Below are 27,705 nucleotides of genomic sequence, written 5' to 3' on the forward strand. Positions count from 1 at the left end.
TGGGCGTATGGGCGAAGCGTGTAGCGGACTGTTAAATTTGTTATGAATTGAAAAAGGTGAGCTAGATTTTCTAATTACTAAGATTGGTCAAGAACTAACTATCGTTTAATCACAGACTATAAGGCCTGTTTCTTAATTGAGTATTGCACACTATTGCTCGTAATTTTTTTTGCTTTGTCAAACCTTTATGAAATAAGTGTCTTGAAATATCTATATAATACCTATTTAATATATAAGAATCTTAACTGAAAAATACTTATTACTCTAAAATATAGCTTTAGTAGACTAAATTATTAACCAAGACAAGTCTTCTTAATTGTAATTCTGTAGGACTAAGTTAAAATGATAGCCAATACCAACCGAAGATATCACGTACGTTAGAAAGTACAGTATGGGCATCTGACGTCATTGCCGAATGTGAGCTGCGTAGTCCGTGGGCGGGAATTAAAAGATCTATCGGATGTTCTATGAGACTTGGTGTTTTATCGCGATACGGATTTTTGGAACATCTTCAATAATTTATATGATATTTTGTTCTATATTTCTAATAATCCATTTTTTTTAAATATGATATAAATAAAAAAAGAGTTTGTTATGATTTTAATAAACGTGTAGTGTAATTTATTGATTTTTATAAATTTCATAATGCACTAAGAGTAAAGGTTTATGTAACTCGTTCAAATTTTATATTTGAATGTATAGTAGCATGTTTCCACCCACAAAAGTTTTAAGGCTTCGTAGCACCCTTATCTTTTGTTTGTTTTAAAAACTCTCAAACAATTTTAATTATTGTTTTTGAATAAACAAGTATTTTCTGGAATCTGGCACTGTGAAAATTACAATTGGCACCGAAACAATGGTTACTAGGAAATTTTAACAAAAAGCTCTTTTCATGCAAAGAAATGTCGCCAAGGTAAGGCCTTTGTTTGACTTGTACTGTCTAAACCGCTGCAAAACGTGATATGTGATACAATGTGTTTTATTGTTTCTTTAACAAAATTTTAACCTCTTTTTTCTTTACGAAAGGCGTTATGTAAATTTAGGAGAGTTTTTAAATTCAGTACTTACAGGAAAACAAAACATGCGTATACATGTTTTTACATTTTACTTTTTTTGCTTTTACTTTTTTTTTTGTTGCTTTTACATTTTACAGTAGAATTAATATGTTATCAAATGACAACTCTGATAACTTTCTCTATCATGAAATATTATGTTAAAACCTACAAACCATTTACTTATTATAACTAGGTAATGTATTTCGTAATTTTATTAAAATAGATCACTGTAAAAAATAAAAATTCACCAGCAAATTATTTATCTGGCATGTTATCATAACATAAAATCACACAAACAGGCACATCATATTATTTGACACCACGAGAATTATTTGCTCGTCTGACGTGTTTACATTATGTGTCCAACAATCAACCTATTTACCATTAAACAAGTTAAACAAGTTGATGACGTTACATTTATTACTTTTATACAAATTATATTTAGAGCTTACATTATAAGAAAAACATTTGAAGCGTTCTTTGTTAATCGCGCTAAAAATAACATTTCTTTCTTTAGACAATCGTGTGACATTGTGTATAGCTTTCATTAATCAAGTCATATTATCATTATGTAACGACGTTTTATTTTGACTATTCAAAGACATTAACAACATCATAACAATTCGTATAGGAGCTACCAACGTTAACAAGAAGAATTTTAGTATAGTTGGTTCTTTGATATACCGTTTCTCTTCCTATTTCGGTTAGAGTCCGGGCTGTCTGGCTGGCCGTAGTGGTTGCGTTTATTAGTGCGCATCTTATCTGTATTTTCACTTATGTGATGATGTAATTTCACTTATTTCGATGACATTTTAATTATTTTGAAATAAAAAATTGCATATGGCACCTATTTAACAACGAAAAAAACGTCTTGCAATAAAAAATTGATGTCTGATGGATCTATCTAAAAATTACGCGTTAATAAATGACTTTAAATTACGGATATTTTCCTGTGCGCACTAATAAACGCAACCACTACCGCCAGCCAGACAGCCCGGACTCTAACCGAAATAGCAAGAGAAACAGTATATCAAAAACCCAACTATACTAAAATGACTTTTTTTAATAGCTCCCGTACCAAATAGACTTTACATCGACACCTATCTACAACATATAATCATACAATTTTCAATTTTATAAAGAAATTATAGGACTCTACAATTGTTCTGTAGAATTATTGTAAATTTATACGTCTAGTTATTTTTAATGCTATTCTCGTTCGAATAGAGTATCCGTAATCCCAATAGAGCGTCCAGACGCATCTGTTTTGCTAATCTTTTTTAGTTATCAGAAACTATTCTGACCGCGACATTATAGATTTGTGCCCAAGAGAGATAAAACTATACATGAGACTATCGAGCTCAGTTGCAATTGAAATAACTGTTGAATATTAATGTTTTTAATATAATTGTTGTGTAGATGGAAGAAATATGATCAATTGAGTCATATAATGAAAAATAATAGAGACGAAGATTAAGGCTTGATTAAGAGGAAGATCAAGCGAGGAAGGAAATATTTCGTGACGGGCAAAGCATAGAAATATGTTGTGACAAACTTCAGTTGCTATATGTGTGGAAGAAATAAACCAATATCCATAAGAAGTAAAAGTATATGTATAATGGATTGTACAAATATTGAAGATATCATTTCATCTAGCTTGATTAAATAGCTCCTAAAATATGACGAGTCGTAAAGTAGTGAACTTTTACTATCTACCATGCGCAGTGCACTGCATAACATATAATTTGGGCAAGATAACAAACTTTTACTGTCACGCCCACACAGGGGGATGATCTATTAATATGGATATAACTTTTTATTACGCCAAGCATTTAAAGAAACTTGGTATATCTTCCAAGTTGACACCCACACAAATCTATATTTACATCACTGTGAGAGTAGATTACTTTTATTTCACCCGAACTTTATTAAAAGAATTTTAGTTTATCATAAAATCAATTCTAGTTATGACTCAATTACGTAAACATGAGCTTATATAAATAAAAAAGAAGAATATTAAAACTGAGGATAACGTGTTATCTTTATTTGTTCGCTTAATAGGAAAGTAATTTTAGTCGTAAATGTCAAGCATGCTTCGATAAAATTAGGCTCATAGTGAGTAATATTTTTAATTAAATTTCACAAAAAATCGTAGGTGTTTAAAAAGAGACAAAAAGTCGGGATTGTTTTTGTTTTGCTTGTACATACATGTAGAAACTAAAAAAAATACTGGCTGGTTGTAATTTTCAACATTTTCCTTGATTTTTCTAACATCGGTGACGTCAAGACGTGAAGAGCGCGGGGGGAGAGTTTTTGCTATAGGATCTTTATTCGGTCTATGGTCAGTATATAATTTTTTCTTTACCCTTTTATATCCTCCCAACGAATGGCTATGGCCCTTCGTGATGTGGGCGTCCATACAAGAAAATAATAATAACAATTTAACCAAATTGAATATTATCGAAGAAATACACCTATCAATCAAAATGTCGTCATATGAACGCCTACGTTAGGTGTTTTATCAAGTAAGTTTATACTATACACTGTGACCCTATCAAATATAATGATGTTTCTAGATCGTACATTCTTCAAGTAAGGATAACCATGACGTTTTACCCCTCAATTCTATCAAATGTGTGAATAACATAAGCACAACAGGTTAATTTTATAAAATATATTTTAAACTTTTAAGTATTTATTTCTGTATTACCTTTGTAATCTGCAGATTTTTTTATTGCAAACGTAAAAAATAATAATTTTATAGTCTAACTACATACCTGCAAGTTATGGTAGAACCACAAGGATCCGGTAACAGAAATGGCGAACCACAGAAACAGGGTGAACACGGACACTTGGCTGATATGCAGGGCATTTAGAAGAGCTGACAGCACCACGGCTAGAGCATGGCATAGCACTACGGGCAACGCACATCTGTCGATTATGTCCCATGGCACTTCCTAGAAAAGAAACGTTTAATTAATGAAGGAAATAATACCACAGACATTATAATACTCTACTAGTAATACTTCTACAAATTGCAACTTTATACGAACTTTATACGAATTAGGGACAAGGAAATAACTTCTACTTCTAAATTAAAAAGAAGTGAGCTAAAAACGAATTAGAGGCAATGCACTGTAAAAGATTTGTAAAAATGTTAACATTACTTTCTATAGAAAGAAAAAGGGAAAATGAAGTATTTTGTACATTTCATTCATTTTGTACTGTACATTTCAGAATACTAAGATTTTTCTTTAAAATTGTTTTCGAAATAACTTTGTTCGCATTTATATTATTAGAATTATAATGTATTGTTTCATCTCAAGTTAATAGAAAAAATATTGCTTAGCCATGAAACCCAATTAAAATGTAATTAGGGACTCCACTATAAGTAAGTTGCATCTAATCTATTAGGAAGATTAGGCAATCGGAACAAGGGACGGATAATCTCAAGATTTACGACACATTCCTTTAGACACAATCACATAGCGTTTACTTAGACCATGATATATTCATTTAATTGTAATAATTATACAGTACAAAAACATACAAGAATTATAATTAATGCCTCAAATTATGTAGCTTATAATATGATATTGTAATTTTTATATTATCTCTATATTATAAACGGAATGGATAAGCAAATTCTTAAAATTATAGCTTAATATAAAAAAAATAATAGCTTTCTGTTGAAATACGTGAAATACAATACTTATTGTTGTTCAGGAAACCTATGATAAATAAGATTTTATATCGTATAAAGTTTTAAAGGTCAGTATCGATATAAGAGGGGATTTATTGCATTTACCTATATCATATGGAAATGGCAAGCTGTATAATGATTGTAAAAGCATTTTCAATATTTTATTATGAGGTAAAATTTTATGTTTTACTTGTTCCATTCCACGTTATAACCATCGTGAATGAAATAGAATAGAAATATACACGGATAATATTATAATAGAAAAGCGTATCAATTAGCTTACTAATGTTCAGAATATAAACCATGTTTCACATTTGAATATGCTCAGTGAGATAATCTGCAGATTACGAGTATGTAGTTTAACCTGTGGTTTTACTGCACTCACGTTAACAGCAATTTATATGCATAATATCTACGAATATTCACTGTTGAATAAATTAAACTGTTTGCAATGCGTATTTCAATATTTAACGAACAATACATAAAACCAATTAAACTAAGATTATGACAAACAATTATTAAAATATAAGATATTATATAGATAGATTATAAAATATAACATGCTTGAATATACCTCTTCATTCACGTAAATCAAAGATTTATAGTTACTAAAACTTCGACGTAACTAAGTAAATTTCAATGGAATTCTCAAATAAACAAATCCAGCCGGTCAGAAGCTGTATAAATACAGGCATTTAACGTTGTATTTTTAGGATCAACTACAATATTTACCATTGTCTTTTCTGATGTAGAAAGGCTAATAGTTGTTATGTGTTTATAGTCAAATGTTTGAAAAACAAAAAACCTACGCAAAAATTAATATATCAGCGTATTAATCTGTTTCAGGGAACTACTTTTATTCATTAGCATATACCTTCGATTCTTTCCCATCATGACACGAAATATAATTTTGGATCAGTTGGCATAAGATAAGAGGAAATATCCAATTTTCTTTTTTTACTATAGAAAAAAAAATACACAACCTTTTCCAAGTGTTCTCTTATAAACTAGAAATAGGTTTAATTTTTTTGTCAATTAGATATTCATGTCACACGGTCTAAACTATATTTTCTAATACCTACTGCAAATAGTTACGACATTCGTTCAATAAACACTTACTAATTCACCTTCTGAGCTTATCGAAGAGATTCTTTCTGTGAAAACAACATCATCTGAAAAGGTTTTTTACATCGCCTAACATCAACATTAATAACGATCAGACATCACAGTCAAATGGCATGATTCTTATCTTTGCCATTTTCTGAACTCGTAAATCGAGTGAGCAATCAGGAAACATAAGTTTATTTTCGTTTGCCCGTGACCATGTGTAAAATTGTTCTAGTTTTAGTGTAAATACTAAAGCACAATAAATATTATTGTCAATGCATCAAATGTTTTACGACTCTATGTTGGGAACCTTTTAATAGCATGAATTCGTTTGAGCGACGTTCATGTACCTACTGATTCATCAAAACTTCTGTGTAGTTGAGCTAATAAAATGTAACATATTATAATGAATTGTATAACAATGTTATTTTCAGACGAAGTTATGGGATTTTAACAATTATTGAATTTTGATTGCATAAAACAAAAGTAATAATTAGCTAAACAAAAGTGATTTCAAATTTTAACTAATTTTCGTTATTAAAATAATCTGTTATAATAGTATCTGTTGCATTAGGTAGGTACCTACTGAATAGAATAGATTTTCATGAAATGTTAGAAGTATATTTTTGTATGTTTCTGTACTTATAGATTATATTTTGATTTTTTTGTACGTATCGTAATTATCCAGGTTATGTGACAAGATGCCAACATTTTTCTACTTCTATGAGTCGTTCATTAAAAATATCCAATTTGTTGGCATACCTACCTTAATATTACTAGATAGACAGTTCTTTAATTGCATTATTACATGTATCATGCTTCATGCTAGCAATAACTATTTATACATTTTCTTTCAGTCTCAAGTGGATTCCTAGACAAAGGCAAGTGGAAACAAATGGATTGTGAAATTCAAATCCTAACTAATTTACGAGACGTCGTGGATAACGACTGGTATAATAATATATTTTGTAGAATACCTGGGAGGGCGTCTGCGGGTTCTTAATAAGGGAGCCGCGGCGTGCAGAAGGGCGCCGGTGCATGGAGGGCGCCGTGATGGAGGCGCGCCGGGTCACATCCCCTGCCGCCATCTTGGTTTATGTCTACAAAAGTTTGAATATTTCAGATCAGTTTGTTATCAGTGGAAATAAATATAAAAAAACAGAACATGTGTTTATATTGTTTAGATCCATTTGTGAACTAGGAGGATTTCATACATATTGTATGAAGTAATAAATACATTCTACACTATGATGTATGGACAAAGGATATTTTTGAAATCACTGTAACGGTACTTCCGCTTACATGTCCATTTTGAGTGTAGGAATCAAACCGAGATCGTGCAGCAGATATATTGTTAATGCACACAGAGGTAAAAAGTTGAAAACATTGTAAAGTTTAAAATACATATTTTACAGAGATCACAATAAGAATGGGAAGTTTTAGTTGCAATTCAATGATGTACAAAATTGAAAGGTTAAACTCATCGAGTCACACCCAGTAGAAATATCCGATTGCATGTCGTTTGTTAATTCTAGACGATTTCAATTCAATGTATTTTACAATTGCTTTTAAACGTCTATCCGAAATTAAAATTGAAATGATATTTTGTAGCGCGAGGTTCAGATTTTAGTTTCGATAAAAATAAACTTTTTGTGATTAATTGAATGTATATTTGTTTACACTTTATCATATGCAAACAAACACACACTTATCATGTCATACATATTGCCAAACCTATTGTTTATTATTAGAACATAAACCATAACTTTTAATGATATAGGGGCGCTTAAATTTTGGGCTAATTTTAGTTGAATCGTTCTAATAATACACAGGAATAAACAAACAGTGAACAATTCCGTTGTTTTCAAATGAAGATGTTAATTTTGCGTTTCGATTTATATGTATGTCTTATTTATAAATTATTTATTGTTTATATCCTATCATTTCTTCTACTTCTACTAATAGGTAGACATTGTATTTACATACAATTCAATTTATTAATATGCATAAACTTTTCATTTTCTATGAAGCTAATAACAGGAATGTGTGATCTAAATAAATCGGCCCCTCTAGTCAAGTGGCTTTCTGTTAGCGTAGCGTTCAATAGAATAGACAACGAATGTATGAGATTGACGTTGACTAGGGGGGCTGAGTGTTGTAGACTTGTAGAGTATTAACACCCCATAATTTAAAGGTTTCCATGTTTTTTAAGTGTCAACTCATGTCACATAATCGGAAAACTGTAAAATAAACGACATAAATCGTGATGATTTAATTAAAATAATATTTGAGTGAGTTAAATACACTTCATTGTAGATAAACATAGACAAGTAAGTGGAAATTCAACATGTTTCCGAATAATATACGGGCTTTACTCAATTTACTCGAAATTCACTTTACTGGAAAATTTTCCATATAGCCATATGAAACATTGAAATATTTCATGGAAAATTTTGTGATTAGTATTCCTTATTAGACTAGAGTAGATAATTTTTGAGACAAAAGAAAATCGCAGTCGGACGAAACCCATTAGAAAAGGAGGGGAATATGATAAAAATGTAAGGAAAAATAAATTACGGTCAATCCGAGTTCGGGAAGCGGGAGGGGGGAGCTTTTAAGAGAAAAAAATGGTTTCTCTCGATTTCCGACAAAACTACAAGTCCTATAGAAAAAAGTTCAATGGCAAAGTTGTAGGTAATTAAAAGTTCTACAACTTTTGTATTCACAATTTTTTCACATAACCTCAAAATTTAGGTGAAAAATTCAAAAAACCAAGTTTTTGGTCTTTTATTTTTATCTACTTCAAAATTTATTTTTTTTCTACGAAATTTGGTGGAAACTTACTTTATTATGTCCCAAATACACTGTAATTTATTTGATTGAAAATATTTATTTTTTCGCCTTATTTTGAATTAATACTAAAAAAACAACCTAATTTTCAATCGAAAAGTCACCCGTCAAAATATCAGCTTTTTTCAAAAACTTGGGGTGCCTTTTATTCATTGAAATCTCTACTTTCATATGGTGTAAAAAAAATAAACACCACCATAGTAAATGTTCTCAGGAAATGCATACAAACAGTCTGAAAATTAGCTTTTACTAAATCAGGCACACTTCTTGAACTCTATATCTTCTCTTGTATCGGCTTTTCGGTAATATTTCAAAAGAAAAATAATTATCTGTTCTAAGTTTAATATTTTACAGCATATTCAAAAGCAAAATGATGTCGATAAAACATTTCAGGTAGTTCGAGAAGTGTGCCTGATTTAGTAAAAGCTAATTTTCACACTGTTTGTATGCATTTCCTGAGAACATTTACTATGGTGGTGTTTATTTTTTTTACACCATATGAAAGTAGAGATTTCAATGAATAAAAGGCACCCCAAGTTTTTGAAAAAAGCTGATATTTTGACGGGTGACTTTTCGATTGAAAATTAGGTTGTTTTTTTGGTATTAATTCAAAATAAGGCGAAAAAATAAATATTTTCAATCAAATAAATTACAGTGTATTTGGGACATAATAAAGTAAGTTTCCACCAAATTTCGTAGAAAAAAAATAAATTTTGAAGTAGATAAAAATAAAAGACCAAAAACTTGGTTTTTTGAATTTTTCACCTAAATTTTGAGGTTATGTGAAAAAATTGTGAATACAAAAGTTGTAGAACTTTTAATTACCTACAACTTTGCCATTGAACTTTTTTATATAGGACTTGTAGTTTTGTCGGAAATCGAGAGAAACCATTTTTTTCTCTTAAAAGCTCCCCCCTCCCGCTTCCCGAACTCGGATTGACCGTAATTTATTTTTCCTTACATTTTTATCATATTACCCTCCTTTTCTAATGGGTTTCATCCGACTGCGATTTTTTTTATCTTTTCATTATTTTTAAAGGCTTCTACCCCAGTCTATATGATCCGATTGACGTCAATATATTTTTAAGATTACAGAACAACACTTGAAAAAAAGTTTGGAAGCTTTTTCCTGAAATAATCTAGAAAATAGGATTAATTCGTTCCAACTACGTAATTCTGTAAAAATCTAAACATTTAACTCAGTAGCGAATTAAGTTTGGCCCTTGACGCAAGAAAAGGCCATGGTGCTGGTCAGTAATAATAGTTTTATTAATAAAGATACCGTAGGTTTTATTACGAATATAAAAGAAATTTTATAATGCCACATTAACTGTAACGGCTTTTTCACGTAGATAATAACTGTAATTAAGTTTCGTAAGTAAATATAATGTGGGTGGCATTATTTCATTAGTTTAGAAATGTGTCTTTTAGGGCCGATTTTTCAATGCTTGGATAAAACTTATCCGTCCAATAAAGTATTACACGATAATATTAAAATGTCACGTAAACTGTCCCTTAGGGTTATTAATTATTAAGCTTTGTTGTATGCATTTGATTTTTTAATTAAATTATTGTGTGTGTGTCATTAAAAGTATGTGCTTCTTCTGATATTTAAAATGAAATTAGATGCCGTATTCATATACTAATATATTTCTTTAAACTAACGCTATATTCTTTAAATTATGATATTTTACTTTTTATGAAGTTATTATGATCTTCTATTGTAGATACGTAAAATAACTTCATTCTTTCGTACACATACAAAGACTTCCATTACATAGAGATTCTATTCGAAGATCTAAAGTTATCCCTTACGGAGCTACGTCACGTACGTTTCTATACAACAGGGAGATACGTAAATTCCTATGACTACTGTTATGTAAATACACGTATTTATTGAATTTGTAGACTAATACTTATGTAGGAAAATTACATAGAATGGTTTGGTTCATGTCTTTCAAGTCATACATTGCTACTCCTTTTATTCACACTAATTTTTCAATTTTGAGTGACGTGTTTACGTTATCCATTACGCAATCTCTTTATTGCACTGTGTTTTTAAAGTTTTGCAAGTAACCCAGTTTGGAGGAGTTAATTCTTAAAATAACATATCGAGTGATTTGTTTGCTTCCGAAATTGAAATTAGTAGTTATGTTGTAATGCAAAATTTGATTTTCCTCAGAAATTCCGAAAATATAAAGTTTTTTTTGTTGCCCGCGCTGACGTCAAATACCGCACCTTCAATGAAATGTGGGGGCGGCGAATCTTAACTTTCGCTATGATTTCCGTTCCTAAAGTGTTAATATTTTTTGTCTTAAAGCATCGACATAAAGAAAAACATCTTTTGACGGCCTATTATTTCAAGAAAGTGAATTATGTTAGGAAAAGCAGTAAAAGTCTTTCTGGGCTTAAGATTCAGACAATGCTTTGACTTAATATATTTTGAGGTCAATTTGATATTTTATAGAAATATCTTAGGCTTGATGTAGATATGAATTCTATTTATTACCTGTACCTATTTTTTTACCCTGTTCTATTATAAACGATTAAAACGGGTTTCAATTTCAGTTAGGATTTTCAATAAAAGCACAATTTAACGTATCTGGTTCATAATAGTATGACGATAACATTCTATTTTGCGAATTCTACCAATCTCTAACAATACGGAAACTCCCTCGATGCCAGCGTAATCCAATTCAAGCAATATGCATATATTAATCCTACAAATATCGAACACGTAATTCTTTATCAAATTGCATTATCAGAATAAGATTCTGAGCTACAGATTCTTTCATTACAACGCAAACAAAACCACAAATTTATTCCACATTTTGTCCGAACAACTTTGTTCGCAACTGCTATTAAGCGAACAAAATAACAATCGCAGTCGTTAGCTAACGCAAGTATATTGTGGCTTATGTTCATGAGAATTAACAGGAATTAACTATATTTTAACGAACCATGTTCTGGATTTTGGGTGATGTGTTAAAATTTAATTTGCGCCCTAAAATTATACTAGGTTTATTAATGTTCAAAAGTTATGGATATACACTAGTCAAGAGACGAATTTCGAGGTTTTGATCATAGCGTAGCTTACTCATTATCATTTGCGATGTATCTGTCGTGGCCATATCGTAGATTTGCTCATTTCATGATATGATCGATCATTTCACGAAATGGTCGCATTTCATGAAATGGCCAACATAGTTTGATCAGATCGTTAAATCGTCAACGTTTCACGATTTGGTCATCCACATTTGGCCAGATCGTATAAAATATAAAGAGTCCATAAAATATTAAAAAAAAATCATAATATTCTAAAAACTTGTTTAATGTCATTTAAGTTAGTGCCGCGGCAGCGGCCGACGAATGCCAGATGCAAATCGTTTTTGCAATAGAAAACAGTTAGGTTAGGTTACTAACCTAACCTAACCCAACTGTTTTCTATTGCAAATACTTTGATAAACAACGCACGAGCCGAGCGAGCAAAGCGAGCGTGCCGCGGCAGCGGCCGGCGAGTGCCAGAAGCGGATCGGTTTTTAAAAAACAAACAATTATAATAATATAGTAGGATATATAAATATATATCCTAAAAGAAAAAATGCGTCTTAAATTATTTTATTTAAGACGCATTTTTTCTTCAATACATATAAGATATCAACATTTTCCATAGTACTCGAACCTCTTCGTCGAAAATTCTTTGCTATGACTTTCTTCATATTGTTATTAAACGAATTATGAAGTTTTTAACTGCGAATAATTAAATTTTCGCCAGCGGCCGCCATCTTATCACATAAACACAGAGCTTGCAGCGCCTCTACCAATGATTAATGTAACTATTTTACGATATGATCAAATAATTTTGATCATTTCATGAAAAAACCGCGCGTTTAGTTGGCGTGAAACGTGAAACGATTTCTTATCATTGATCTGCTCAAACCACATCATAATGTGGCCAAACTAATTTGGGCATTTCACGAAATGCGACCATTTCGATACGTACGATATGGCCACGACATATCTACGTGATAACAATTATTATTAATTATCATCCTGTAGAAGCAATGTGTTACGTTAACTTCGCATATAATTTCATTTTCAAACTGAAAATAGAAATACAATTAGATCAGTTCTGAAATTAAAAATAAATTGTTGAAAGTAGAAACTTAAGAAAACTTCATACGGAACTCTCAGTATGTGATTCGAGCTCGCTCTTAATTGAATTTTTGTCTCAAGATTACAATCACAATACAAATAGAGGTTCGGGCATTTAGTAACAACCGCTTTGGTAAAAGGTTAAGAAAATAATGTTATTGTTAATACACTACAATCTGAGATTTCTCATCCAGGTTACATATTTATTAAGGTTGTGTTTGCTAACCCCGGGACTACTACATTACCGAGCTTAATTCTTTCAACCCTTTACTGATATAATGCCTGGCTTGTTTTCCCTTTATGAGATAAATCAATATCCATAGACCAATCACGCGTCGTATTACAAACGATAAAGGGTTTCATTTCCGAGTGAATAATTAACATTTTGAACAGTTAATTATCTCAGGTAGGTAATGCAGACGGAAGTTGTTTAGTGTCTGTTACATTCCTAGTAGCATGCGAGGAAAATTATGTGTAACGTCAAAAACTATGCTCTGTATGTAGAACAACTTTGCATAATGTATACGGCTGGTTGACGTTGTTGTTAGGGACAGAACTACGTATGTATGATTCTAAAAGTTATTTTTCTATGTTTTACACATAATAAATTGATTTATCTATTTTACTTCCATGATCTTCTAAAGTTTTTAATACGAGCACTACCCTTACTGGATGACTTAAAAACATGTCTCTATAAAAGTACTATATTGTCGTCTCTATATAACTGACTACCCATGAAAGTAAAACTTAAACATCTTAACTGTATCGTGTTATCCATTTATCTCCTCAGACATGCTTTGAATAGTTCATAGTATTATATAAATAGTTTGGAGTGTCGCTCAGCGGGTGCAGTCGGTTATTTCCACGACGATTTGACCTAAAATACTAGATTTATATACAGATTGAGCTGGGACGGTGGGCGTGCGTGTCCAATGCGTCAGAAGTAAAAGTTCAAGTGTGAATTGTTGTCAAATGTGTTGTCACTTGTCATAAAGTGCTGATAATAAATTAATAATTATTTATTATATTGCATTGTTTTTATTTTTGTGACAACCGAATCTTTTCACTTATTAGACTGGGGTAGAAGCCTTTAAAAATAATGAAAAGATAAAAAAAATCGCAGTCGGATGAAACCCATTAGAAAAGGAGGGGAACATGATGAAAATAAAAGGAAAAATAAATTACGGTCAATCCGAGTTCGGGAAGTGGGAGGGGGGAGCTTTTAAGAGAAAAAAATGGTTTCTCCAAGTCCTACAGAAAAAAGTTCAATGGCAAAGTTGTAGGTAATTAAAAGTTCTACAACTTTTGTATTCACAATTTTTTCACATAACCTCAAAATTTAGGTGAAAAATTCAAAAAACAAAGTTTTTGGTCTTTTATTTCTATCTACTTCAAAATTTATTGTTTCTCTACGAAATTTGGTGGAAACTTACTTTATTATGTCCCAAATACACTGTAATTTATTTGATTGAAAATATTTATTTTTTCGCCTTATTTTGAATTAATACCAAAAAAACAACCTAATTTTCAATCGAAAAGTCACCCGTCAAAATATCAGCTTTTTTCAAAAACTGGGAGTGCCTTTTATTCATTGAAATCTCTACTTTCATATGGTGTAAAAAAATAAACACCACTATAGTAAATGTTCTCAGGAAATGCATACAAACAGTGTGATAATGAGCTTTTACTAAATCAGGCACACTTCTCGAACTCTATATCTTCTCTTGTATCGGCTTTTCGGTAATATTTCAAAAGAAAAATAATTATCTGTTCTAAGTTTAATATTTTACAGCATATTCAAAAGCAAAATGATGTTGATAAAAACATTTCAGGTAGTTCGAGAAGTGTGCCTGATTTAGTAAAAGCTAATTTTCACACTGTTTGAATGCATTTCCTGAGAACATTTACTATGGTGGTGTTTATTTTTTTTACACCATATGAAAGTAGAGATTTCAATAAATAAAAGGCACCCCAAGTTTTTGAAAAAAGCTGATATTTTGACGGGTGACTTTTCGATTGAAAATTAGTTTGTTTTTTTGGAATTAATTCAAAATAAGGCGAAAAAATAAATATTTTCAAACAAATAAATTACAGTGTATTTGGGACATAATAAAGTAAGTTTTCACCAAATTTCGTACAAAAACAATAAATTTTGAAGTAGATAAAAATAAAAAACCAAAATCTTGGTTTTTTGAATTTTTCACCTAAATTTTGAGGTTATGTGTAAAAATTGTTAATACAAAAGTTGTAGATCCTTTTATTACCTACAACTTTGCCATTGAACTTTTTTCCTTAGGACTTGTAGTTTTGTCGGAAATCGAGAGAGACCATTTTTTTCTCTTAAAAGCTCCCCCCTCCCTCTTCCCGAACTCGGATTGACCGTAATTTATTTTTCCTTACATTTTTATCATATTCCCCTCCTTTTCTAATGGGTTTCATCCGACTGCGATTTTTTTTTGTTTCAAAAATTGTCTACTCTAGTCTATATCGGCTATCGCCATTCAATTTACGTAATAAAAAAAAATAATACAAAAAAATTGATATTTCAAAAAGCAGAAAATTTATTAAAAAAAGACGTGTGGCACTCGGGTACTGCCGCGGTTAAGCTATTGCATAGCATGCCTTCAAGCCACACCTCCGTGTCCTACGGAGTGGGGAGCGTGAGGCTTTTTCTTTACGGAATTTCTCGATTCGGTCCCCGCGCTCAAGGCCCGCGATAGAACCTACGCAATAGCTTAATAAAGCGTTATAGCCAGCAAGATACACAAATTAATTTATTGCACGAGACAAATTAATAATCAAAATTTAAACAACAACTACAAAACAACAACACAACGACCATTTGTAAAGACAATTAATATGAGGTTTCATTAAGGGTGCACTCACACACATCAGTCACCGTCAAGTCACCGATGACTGATCGGTGACGGTTTGTGTACGTATCCACAAACACCAGTCACCGTCATGTTGTCCGTCAGTCACGTCGCCGGTTTGACTGAATCATTGAACACATACATCAGGTTAGTCAGTGATTAGACGTGTGTCACGCTAGAGAACAATCATGTCAATTGACGGTAGCACGACGCTGACTGAACTGAGACGTGACGGCACCGGGTGAGTGGGGATAAAAGTATGATACATGTATGGAAAGATTATTTGACGTGCCTGACCGGGGACGTCACTGATAGATTTCGTGCCGGCGACTGTCGTGTGGGAACAGAGTCATACTAGAACTATTGATACATATTTTTTTTTAATCCTGTCCGGTGACGTGCCGTGACGGTGACTGATGTGTGTGAGTGCACCCTAAGACCTATTAAAACAATTGACTGATTTATCGATAATTTGCATGTCTTACGATGTCATCTCTAAAAGCACATCCAGTTTATTTCACGACAAAATAATATCATACTATACTAGGTTTCAGTTTTCACTCATAAACAATTCAGCAATGTTCTTAACCGACTTAAAATAGGAGGAGGCTCTCAATCCGGCCGGTATATTTTTTTTATGTATGCACACCGATTTCGCCGAGGTTTCTTAATGAATGAATGAAATACTCTTTATTGTACATATACACAGTGATAAAGTTACATAGTTAAGATAGCTTATAGTAGAGATGTACAAAGAGCGGCTTTATCGCTCGTGAGCGATTTCTTCCAAGCAACTCGATGTAGATAAAGATACAGTGAGCAAGAATTAAAGAGTAGAGTAAGACAAGGAAAGAAGAAAGAATAAACATAGAAAAGTATTATACATAATGAAGGACACATAAGTTGATACATTAATATTACAATAAGATTAAAATTATAAAGAAGGAAAAACTTAAATTTAGATTTATTTTAACGATTTGTCAGTGATCGTGCGAAGGTAGTAGTTCTTCAATTGACTTTTAAAGGAGTGAAGGGTCTGTGCTTTTCTTATCGTGACTGGTAAGGAGTTCCACAACCGGATTGCTTGAACGGAAAAGGAAGAATGAAAGAAATTGGAAGAATGGGAAGGTATATGAAGGGTAAGATTTTCAGCTGATCGTAAGTTCGTATTCCTAGTGCCGAGGAATTCAAAATTAGCTTTTAAGTAGGAAGGTGATGTGGGATTAAAGATAATGGAATAAAGAGAGGCAAGGATATGTGTATTCCGGCGGAGGCGGATGGGGAGCCACTGAAGTCTTGACCGAAATTCCGAAACATGGTCATACTTGCGCAGACCATAAATGAACCGCACAGCAAAATTTTGTAACCGCTCAAGTTTATTAAGTTGTTCTTGAGTTAGATTAGTAAGACATACGTCAGCGTAGTCAAGGATTGGCAGAAGTAAGGATTGGGCCAGCAAAATTTTGGTGGGAATGGGAAGCAAATTACGCATTCTACGCAAACTAGAGGCTGCAGCAAATACTTTGGAACTTATGTTTTTAATCTGATGAGACCATGACAAAGTTTCATCTAGTATGATACCGAGATCTTTAACAAATTTACTGTAAGGAACAGTAGTACCATCGAGTGCAATCGGTGGCAGAGTCGTCCAATTAATCCTAGAAAGGAGACTTTGACTGCCAAATATAATTGCTTGAGATTTTAAAGGATTTAAACTCAGTCCAAAAGATTTACTCCAATCGGATATGTGTGAGAGGTTACGATTTATACAGTACACAGCTTCAGGTAAATCAGTCAAAGTGGCTTGTGAATAAATTTGGAGATCATCAGCGTATAGGTGATAATGTGAGGTCAGTCTTGTGGTAACACAATTTATAAAAATCGCAAATAAGAGAGGTGATAGAACGCCCCCTTGTGGTACACCAGCACTTACGTCACACCAGGAAGAAAAAGTATTTTCAACCTTAACGCGTTGTCGACGGCCGTGCAAGTAGGAACGAAACCATTCTATTGCCACAGGGGATATATTGACGGAAAGCAGTACACTCAACAATACATCATAATCAACTGTATTGAACGCATTGCTAAAATCCAACAGTGTCAAAATTGTAAGCTCTTTGTTATCCATTCCTCTACGTATGTCATCAGTAATTTTCAGAAGGGCTGTAGTCGTACTATGACCGGGGCGGAAACCAGATTGATAGGGATCAAGGAGACAATTGGCATGAAGAAACTGGGATAGTTGTTGGTGGATAAGACGTTCAAGGAGCTTTGACAGGAAGGGTAAAATTGAGATAGGACGAAAATCGGATAGGGATGAAGGATTTCTTTTCTTAGGAATGGGAATGATACTAGCCTTTTTCCAGATATTAGGAAATACTCCAGTATCGTGGGAACAGTTTAGGATATGAGTTATGACAGGGACAATAATATCAAGGATGGGAACGATCATACTACGACTGACACCATCATCTCCGACTGCTTTAGAGGTAATCGATAAAATATTCTTCTCAACATCACTGCTAGCGATTTGCTTAAAAACGAACGGCGGGAAGCTAAAAGATGATGTGTTTGAAATAATATGAGATATTGTTGAGTGTTTATTGCCGTCTTTAAAAGTAGGTGCAGAAGAAGAGAAATGTTTATTTAAAGCGTCTATGCAAATGTTATTATTTAAAGGAGAGTCATTATTTTTACCTATGCCTAGAGTTTTGAGAAATTTCCAAATTTTTGAACTGTCCCCATTTTCAACAGATTGATGGATGTGTCGTCGCTGAGCGTCTCTACATACCACATTGCAACGATTCCTTGCTCTTTTGAAAGTTTCCCAGTCAGAATCAGACTGTGTATGCTTATATTTAGCTTTTGCTTTGTTTTTGGCATCAATCTGGATTTTTATTTCACTAGAGAGCCAAGGGGCAGGAAGGTGTCTTACTTTAATTGGTCTTACAGGAGCATGTTTATCAAATAAGTTTAAGATCTCAGCATTAAACTTTTCAATTTTTTGATCCACTGAATCAGCTGACATAAGTAGGGTCCAATCTGTATTTTTAGCGTCTTGCCGGAGACGTTCTACATCCATACCACCAAAATTTCGCTGCATGAGGATTTTGTGTTTGAATTTAGGGGGACGGGTTTTGTAAGAGAGGTAGATTAGATCATGACACGAGAAAGAATCTGCAGGGCATTGACCGTGCTTCGAGACATGATCTAGGGAAGAAACAAGGATAAGGTCTAGAAGGGAAGGGGAACAATTTGGAATTTTATGAGTAGCGGAGAGTGGAAGTATGTGTATATTGCATGCATTTACTAAGGAAATAAGTTTTTTGCTGCGGTGATCGTCTTTTAAAAGGCATGTATTAAAATCTCCCATTATAATAACATGCTTAAAGAGTGGAAGAAAGTTTTCAAGAAGAGTCTCAAAAGAAGAAAAGTAATTGACATGAAGAGAAGGACTGTATACTACTCCAAGCAGAAGCTTTGTGCAATTTAAGGATATTTCAATGAGTAAATATTCAGGTGTGTTCGGCGGGGGAGGCTGGAGAGACTGACTCAGTATCGTAAAAGGAATGTCGGAGCGCAAATAAATAGCCACTCCACCTCCTCCTCTTCCAATTCGGTCGTTCCGGATTAAGTTAAATCCAGGTAATGAGTAGGAGGCACTCGGTAAAATCGGTTTCAGCCAAGACTCAGAGACAAGAATGGCGCCAAGGTTCTTGTTATTAAAAGAAGATAAGAGATCTGGATAGTGGGCCGGAATACTTTGGGCATTTATGTGGACTACATTAAAGTTTTTCAAACAATCGGATTCGGATCAAAACAATCGGATCTTAACAGATTTACGTGATTCATATTTTGTTTTTCCAGGTAGTAAGAAGGAACTAGATAAATAAACAACGTGTGTAAATATCCCTTGTTAAATAAATCAATTTGATATTCTCTATCCGTAATAACAGTCATAGTATTGAATGCAATAGTGCCAATAAATCTCGATTTAAATTAAAACACGAATTAACGCGGTGCTATAAATCTCTCAAGAATGTTTTACTCTGTTTGTATAGATGTGCAATATGTAAATGTCACAAATGAATTACTTGAATGTGTATTTTTACGTGGCCGGCGTTTGTTGACTCAGTGTGGGATTAAGGCTGTATACACGCGAACGATGTTTTTATTAATTATTATTTTAAAAACGAATAATATATGTGGACGTTTTGTATTAGTTTGTGTTTGATTTAACAATTACAGCATCATTTTTATACCTTTTGTTTGTCAATTTTGATGAATACTGATATTAAGCTCGTTTAAGAATATAAATTAAGGTTATAAATTGTAGAAAAAATTTACGAAAGGAATCTACATAGCATTTGCATACGTGACGGATCGTGAAGGATCTTATCGAATATAATGTGGTGTTAGAATAATTACATTTCTATCTGAATAGAAAAATATATATTTGCCTACTGCAGTAATGATACTAGATGTCAGTATATATATGTATATTTAAATAATACTGAGTAATTTAGTTTACAACGAAAAAAATGAAGGAAAATAATTTCAAAACAATTTCAAATAGGGTTGAAGTTTAAAGCGAGTATCAAGAATAAAGCTTTTTTAATACAAAACATAATGCTATACACAACCATCATTTTTAACCCACGTTTCCATCCCGATGGAAGATTGTATCTTCGAAAAGAATGTTTTTTGTTTTCTTTTTATAATATATCACTTACGGCAATATTTATTCAGGACAGCGCTGAAAAGCTTCGTGTATAAGCAGGTATCTGATGCTTTGACCTTTTGCGTAACAGGAGTAACGTAATTATCTTAACGCGGTAGAACAGAATGGAATACTTTATATCTATTTATGAGATGGGCGTTGTTTTTTTTAATAAATTGACAAGAGTTGTATGTCACATGATTTATACTATTGGTAATTACTTAAATATGTAAGAACCTACTCTACTAAAAATGAAATATTTGATATACCTATATAAAAAGGATCTGGTAAATAAGCAATAGGTAAGCATGCTAAATCTAAACTAATTCAACATTAACTACATTTACTTTTAACATCGATTTTCTGTCGTTATAAATTTCAATGTAAAACTAATCGTGGATATATTTATAATGGCTCTATATGTATAAAATACCCGTCGGTTGAGCTTTTCCTTATAAAGTAGCGAAATAATTTGGAAAATCCAAAAGTGCACGCCTCATAATTTTTTTTTAATAAATATTTATTCATTATTATTTTTGTTTATTTAATAACAATTAAACCACATCGAATCAGACCCTGAAAAATGAAAGGGTTCTATTCCTGAGCATACTCAAGCGTAAGAGAAAAAAAAAAGACTCGATTAGTAAAGTATTTCGGTCGCTATCGTGTTAACAAGAAAAAGGATCCGCACATACAGACACACGGACGTCCAAGACAGAACTTTTTTAAACTGTTTTTTAACTAGTTTAAATAACAAATATGACATCAAAAATATCATGAACGTTAAAAATAGTGTTTTTTCTTAATATGTGTGTGTATGTATTATCTTACAAGTGCAATGTATGATACATAAAGACATTTTAAGTTTGAAAAATCAGATGTTTTGCGCGAAGTGACAGTAGTACCCACCTCAACGCTTCGCTTATGAGGCGTGCAATAAATAGCTAATTTAAAATTGCATTCACATTTTCAATGCCTCTCCAATATATAATAAAAACTCAAGGTATATGGCAAGCGATCAAAGCCATAAGCTCTCAAATTCACAGAATTCGCGGCAAAGGTCAGAGTTCAGAATATCCCGATACTCGTATTGATGTCGCTTTAAAGGCTTCATTCAAATGACAAACGGATAATCGATTCTACAATTCGTTGAAGCGAATGTTACGAGTTGTTTTCGTGTTGGATTGTTGTAAAAGATCTATTGCCACAATACGAGTTTCGTGAATATGTGGCTCAGTTTTTTAACCGAAATATATTGTTTAAAAACGTAATCTTGTAACTGTTTCATAGAATACTGGTAATGTGGTAAGATTAAATAATTGTGGAAGGTCTGATGGATGTTTGCTAATATTTTATGAAAAGTGGCTCGTTGGATTCGTGAGATATTTATCTACAATTTGGGCATGTGCTAGGTAATGTTTGAAAATTATTGTATTGTAAGACGTAGAACTTCCAAAGCCTCATCTTTATATAAAAAGTAGCGCTATGTTCTATTCCCTTCTGTTTCTGCACATATATAAGTAAATGACTAAATCCCAAATGCAAGAAAACGATTTTCCTACAATATATTATACAGATGTTACGTAACTTCAATATAATTAATGGATTAACTCGATTTACATATTGATGCGGGATATGTTTTGCGTCAAATTGCAATTTAGACCATTACGTTTTGTTGCCAGGTATATATGACGTGTTTAATACAATATTCATACACTCAGGGCGATGTATCTTCGAATATAGGAAACATAAAGTCTGCTATTTGATATAATTGTATACTACATACTTGAGAGAGCGATTAATTTTCATGGAACACATTAATATTGGCTCGAAATCCCCACATAAATTATGAACTACTGAATCGTGTATTTATTTCCACGAACGAGTTTTAAATAATAATTTGAAACGCCCAATTGCGTGGAATACGAATTAAAAATATGCATTGCAATTATACAAACTTACCGTTCAACTTCGTAAATATAAATCAGTAAGTAAATAAGATATTTCTTGAGCAAACGACGCTGGACAAAGTTACAAAGTTTGTAAGAAACTATAAAAGTACATGCCGCAAAAAAGTCAAAACCTAATTAACATTTCCTTTTGAGGATTCCTTAACAGACTCGAGTTCAAATGAAGGTATTAAGGCAAGTCTCGATTCTTAATTTGTAACTGACATTTGCTTTGTACACATTTATATTGATTACGTACAAGTTTTCTCAGTTATTCCTGACCAGCAGTGCTTCCTCGATTTAGCCCGAAGAACTTGAAACAATCTCATTCAATGTGTGTTGAGAGAACTTGAAGCTGTTTCTATGTCCTCAGTTTAAGCAAATAGTACTAGAAGTGCTGTAGAATTAATATTTAAATATTTTCAGTAACATCTACGCGACGTTATAGTGTTTGATTATACTATCATGTCACGTACTTATCCTGTCAAGCATATTGTGTTACGAGCTATGAAATTTAAAGTTTTATGGATATCGATAATATGGAATAGGTTATAGGATCAGGTGCATAGTTTTTATTGTTTTTCATATTCTTTTAACAGAATTGAATGTATAGGGATATGTCACTATAACTCGCTTATTACTGCGATGGAAAATTGAAATGGTTATTGTAAAATACAACAATTACAGATGTATTTTTTAAACACATTTGTCTATAGTATTTATAACTAAAACATTAAACTGAAACATTTTCTTTTAATCTATCAATAAAATAGTTAATTTTTATTTTTAATAAATAATATGTAGAATTTAGGGTTTAAAAATTTATTTGTAATTAAGAAAAATTCAGCCCACGTGGACGAATAACAAATATATTTTGGTCTAGCTTTAAACTATCAATGTAAATAAAATCAAATATTTTGGTTGTTTGCTCATTTTTGAGTTATTGGGAGCCTTATCAATCTTTTGAACATTTTGAACAAATTAGAACCTGTAAATGATTCGATAAAATTATATTTTTTACACGATAAAATCAAAATAATAAAATAAAATAAAGTTTAAAATAATAGGGTGGTTTTTAAATATTGCTTTTAAACATATTTATTTTTGCTGACTTTATCAAACGTGGAATGATTTAAGGTAATGTATTATTTATAAGTTAAGTAGGTAGTCTAACAAAATGAACATCTTGAGTATTGTCAAAGATTTCGCAAAGCAATTCAACAATAGCGAAGAAAGCAATAACAGAAATAAATAACTGGCCAGAGTCGACGAAAATTAATAATTTATTAGAAAACCCGATTCGTCCTTAGTATACTAGCGAAATAAATTCGCTTATTATATTTTATCTTGTGTATTTTTAAATATTTTACCATATTTCGTATTCCTATTGAAGTACCAATACATAAAACTTTATTCAATATTTTACACGCAATGAACTGAAAGTTTGCCTCATGATATTTTATACGAGATTTTTGGAGTAATAAAAATGTTTATAAATTATACGCTCTAACTATATAATATATTATATACTTATTCCTAATTAATGTCGATATTGATTATATGTCGTTTAATTTCTACGTATTGCCACACATGTAAAGCAACAGATTTCTAGGAGGCCTGTAATCAAGCATTGATTGGCACTTCAGAAACATTATTTACACAATTAACTACTCGGAAACCTGTGCTTGATCGAAGGAATAGATCCTTAGTAATTAGGCAAAGGCTTTCCTTCCGGGAAGTAACATAAACCACCTGTGAAGATACGATTTCTATAAATACAACCATATTGTTACTGGAAAAGTTCTAATTATTACTCTTTAATGGTGTTCTTTATACTAGATGTTTTATTCTATGTCACTTTAATTATTTATTTCTTTGCTAAATATATTTTTGTATTATGGCCAAATTGTAAAGGTATAAGACCGGATGCAGAGGGTTATGTAGATATAATGACACGATGGCATATTGTATTCAATAATAATAATAATAGTTTAAAAAAAACTAAAAAACACGCTTTTTATAGAAAACCGAACTAAAAAATAGAAATTTTTTATCAAATTAGTGTATTGTCATCGGTCCTCAATAAATCTACAAAGTTTGAACGAAATCTGGCCGTTTAAAGTGGGTCAAAATCGCGCCCAAAGAAGTCGGTTACAAACATACAGGTGAAGCTAATATAAAGCGTGTAAAAATGTATTTAGTTTTATGTTATATTATATTAGAAACGTTAAGAAAATCATAAAATCTTTGAAATCGTAAATACTCGTTTGTTTTCACTACTCGTAATTTATTTTTTAAACTCAAAAAAAAAATATAATTGCTCTACAATATATCAAAGAAATACGAGTATCCCCATCAGGTCCATGACCATCATATCACACAAAATCATAAAACAATCGGATATTTCCACCACAAATGAACACCACAGTTACATAACCAGTGACATACATTATTGCACTATGCGCAGGCGCGTGGGTTTGCCCGACCGGCACGTTCGGATCGCGAGGAGCCACTGCGCCCGACCTGTTTAAAATTAAACTATATTATTTATTATCAACTACATTTACTCTCACGCCGAGTTTATAAATGCTTTTTGACTGCTCATGAATTTTGGCAAGCCATAATCATTATGGTTTTTAGATACATTTTATTTATGTATCGATCGGATTTGTTTCTATTATGCTAAAATGTACAGTTCACCAAACTTATCAAATGTTTATGAGCGAGTTTGAATAAAATATCACAGAGTTCTTTCAATAAAACATCATATGTATTTCTTCTCAAATTGACATAAATAAATTAGGAAATAAACGTGATATTCTATTAACAATCTTTCACAAGCATGAAATTAATATCCGAGCGTCTTCTTGCACAATGCTGTAGGACATATTATAATTATCTAATTTATTTAAATGTTAGATATGACATGAAAAATTTGGCTCAAATCGCCCACAAGCAAGATCTCATGCCAGTTCATTATTTTCGTGAATTTCAATGTTAGAGGAAAAACGAGACTACAAGATGAATGTTAATTAATTATATTTTTACAGATTTATACGCTGGAAATATATTCTGTAATCTTTATTTTTGTTGTGCTGTTTATATGACACAAGAGTAAATTATAGTTGTCCACTAATATATCCTCGTGCTATACATCGTGGCACATGTAATCGGAATCTCTTTTTTGTACTAGATTTATAATGAACGGTATAATTTAAATGTACAATTCTCATTAAAACTTAATGTATTTTTGAGATATTTACTTAGTATTTTGCTTTGCTTGCTAGATCAACTACAAAATCTAATTTGGTATGTAATGCAGTATAAAGTATGAAAATTCAGATGTTTGAATGTGTGTTTATCATTATATCGAGAAGACTCTTTGACCAGAGCTTTTCATATTTTTTTGGTCAAAGAGTTTACAAAGGTAGTCTCTATATTTTGTTTTAGTATTATTGTATGATTAATAAAACAAATAACCACGAGAAAGGTAAATAGCCTTAGTATGAAATTATACTATAATACAAAACTTTTATTGCGCTTACTTTATGAATATTTCCCCGACACCCAAAGTTTAGTGACCGCTTAATGTTGGTTATTTTAAGGTAACTAACTCCCTAAATAGGTTGATATCATTAGTTTCACGAAATTTTGCACCTCTGTGTATCTCTGCGTGTTATTATGTTACATTTGATGTTACTCTATATTTGTAGAGTTAGTTTATACTAGCTTTCCACACGCGGCTTTGCCCGCTTTGTCTAAATCCTCATAAATTAACCCTTCCTTTTGAATCACTCTATCGATTAAAAATCAAATCCACATCAAAATCCGTTTCGTAGTTTTAAAGATTTAAGCATACATAGGGACAGAGAAAGCGACTTTGTTTTATACTATGTAGTGATAAACTTTAATTTAAATAACAAGAGGTAAACTTTACATCTACTAAAAATAAATCTAGTTGATTTAAATTTTACTATTTGTCTGTTAAGTTTACTAGCCACAGTCGATGGAATAACTTCAACGAATTCTGGTATAGAGATGGGACGTTGGAAAAGCTTTTGTCGCGAAAATAAATAAGGAATGGTAATGTTTACGGAGATCGGCTACTCCGTGAAAATGTTCAGTCCACGTGAGATTATAAATATAGAATAAACCATAAGAAGCTATTTGTTAGTATACGTTGTCTGTTTTATACATGCAATGTAAATAACAGACTAATAAATCGTTAGAAGGATCTTAAAAAATATAACATCTATTTATTGAAAACAAAAATTTACGTTGTCTTGAACAGTTGTTTATCCTGAATGAATCCATCAAATAAAAGTTCACATAAGCTCCATACACTTTCGTAAATAGAAATGGAAATTCAATTTATCGCGACTATAAATCATATGGAAACGAATATTTACGCATTTTAGTATGTGCCACGTCGTGAATGTTTATAGCGTTACGCGGGACCACTAAACTTTATTACCCACCAAGGCTACCGATGTAAAAGTATTGGGCGCAAACACACGAAAAATAGACGCGCCATTTCGACCAAAATCCGACGACGTCAGAACTAAATCTATTGACTTTCCCGAGCGCACTTTATGTGTCTCTATTTGGTATTCCAGTTCAACATACGAGAATTAGCTGTTTTTCAGCACGAAAATTGATTAGAGAGCGTGATAAAATCAGTTTACAAAGCGACATCGTTTCTTAATCTGCTGACTAAATTAGATTGCTGATTTTTCTGAGCACTCATGTTCACTGTAGCTTTTCATTGAAAGCTTTATGTAATTTTTGTTCCATTTAAGTAACAGAAAGTAGGATAAACGGTATGAACGAAGAAACCCATGGACACTCCAACACAAGCCATCTCTATTCCCTTAATCGCAATAAAACTTTTACACTAATAAGAAAGCATCTACTGGTATTATAACCGTGCAATAGAAACCGTTGTTAAGACTTTCATTTCTATTCTAAATTGGATAAATACACGTGAGATTTATCTTCAAATTTAATACATTATCAGTTCCCATGACGTCACAGGAACAAGCCAGGCCATAAGATAAAAGGGAGAAGTTTATGGCTCTGTTTTCAGTCGGATTATAGGTGGGTGTAATCTGACGCGAACTATTTCTTAGATAAAGCGCGTTTATCACAATACTCAGACATTTTTATATTAGACTGGCGATGGCTTATGACTTAACTTGGATATTGAATTGAGCCCATTCTGGTGCCTTTGTCGGTTTATGCGGAGTCGTTTTAATATTAAACAGATATTAGGTTCACAGCCACAATTGCGTCG

General features: G+C 32.1%; 1 protein-coding gene across 1 annotated transcript in view; it reads right to left on the minus strand.

Moving 5' to 3' along the window:
- Positions 1 to 24,921, minus strand: part of LOC149483016 (D-beta-hydroxybutyrate dehydrogenase, mitochondrial) — a 58,621-nt gene extending 33,700 nt beyond the window's left edge. Inside the window, exons 1-3 of the mRNA XM_089703122.1 lie at positions 24,861 to 24,921; positions 6,843 to 6,965; positions 3,833 to 4,012 (exon numbers count right to left, since the gene is read on the minus strand). Of these exons, the coding sequence (XP_089559248.1) occupies positions 3,833 to 4,012; positions 6,843 to 6,953 (291 nt within the window). The 5' untranslated portion in view covers positions 6,954 to 6,965; positions 24,861 to 24,921. The remainder of the gene's footprint in view (positions 1 to 3,832; positions 4,013 to 6,842; positions 6,966 to 24,860) is intronic.
- Positions 24,922 to 27,705: the final 2,784 nt, after the last annotated feature.

This window comes from Colias philodice, chromosome 14 (genome assembly GCF_061535455.1).
Source record: "Colias philodice isolate Cphi_HAF_F1 chromosome 14, ilColPhil1 Martin Lab GWU primary, whole genome shotgun sequence".
In the NCBI taxonomy this organism is placed as follows: Eukaryota; Metazoa; Arthropoda; class Insecta; order Lepidoptera; family Pieridae; genus Colias; species Colias philodice.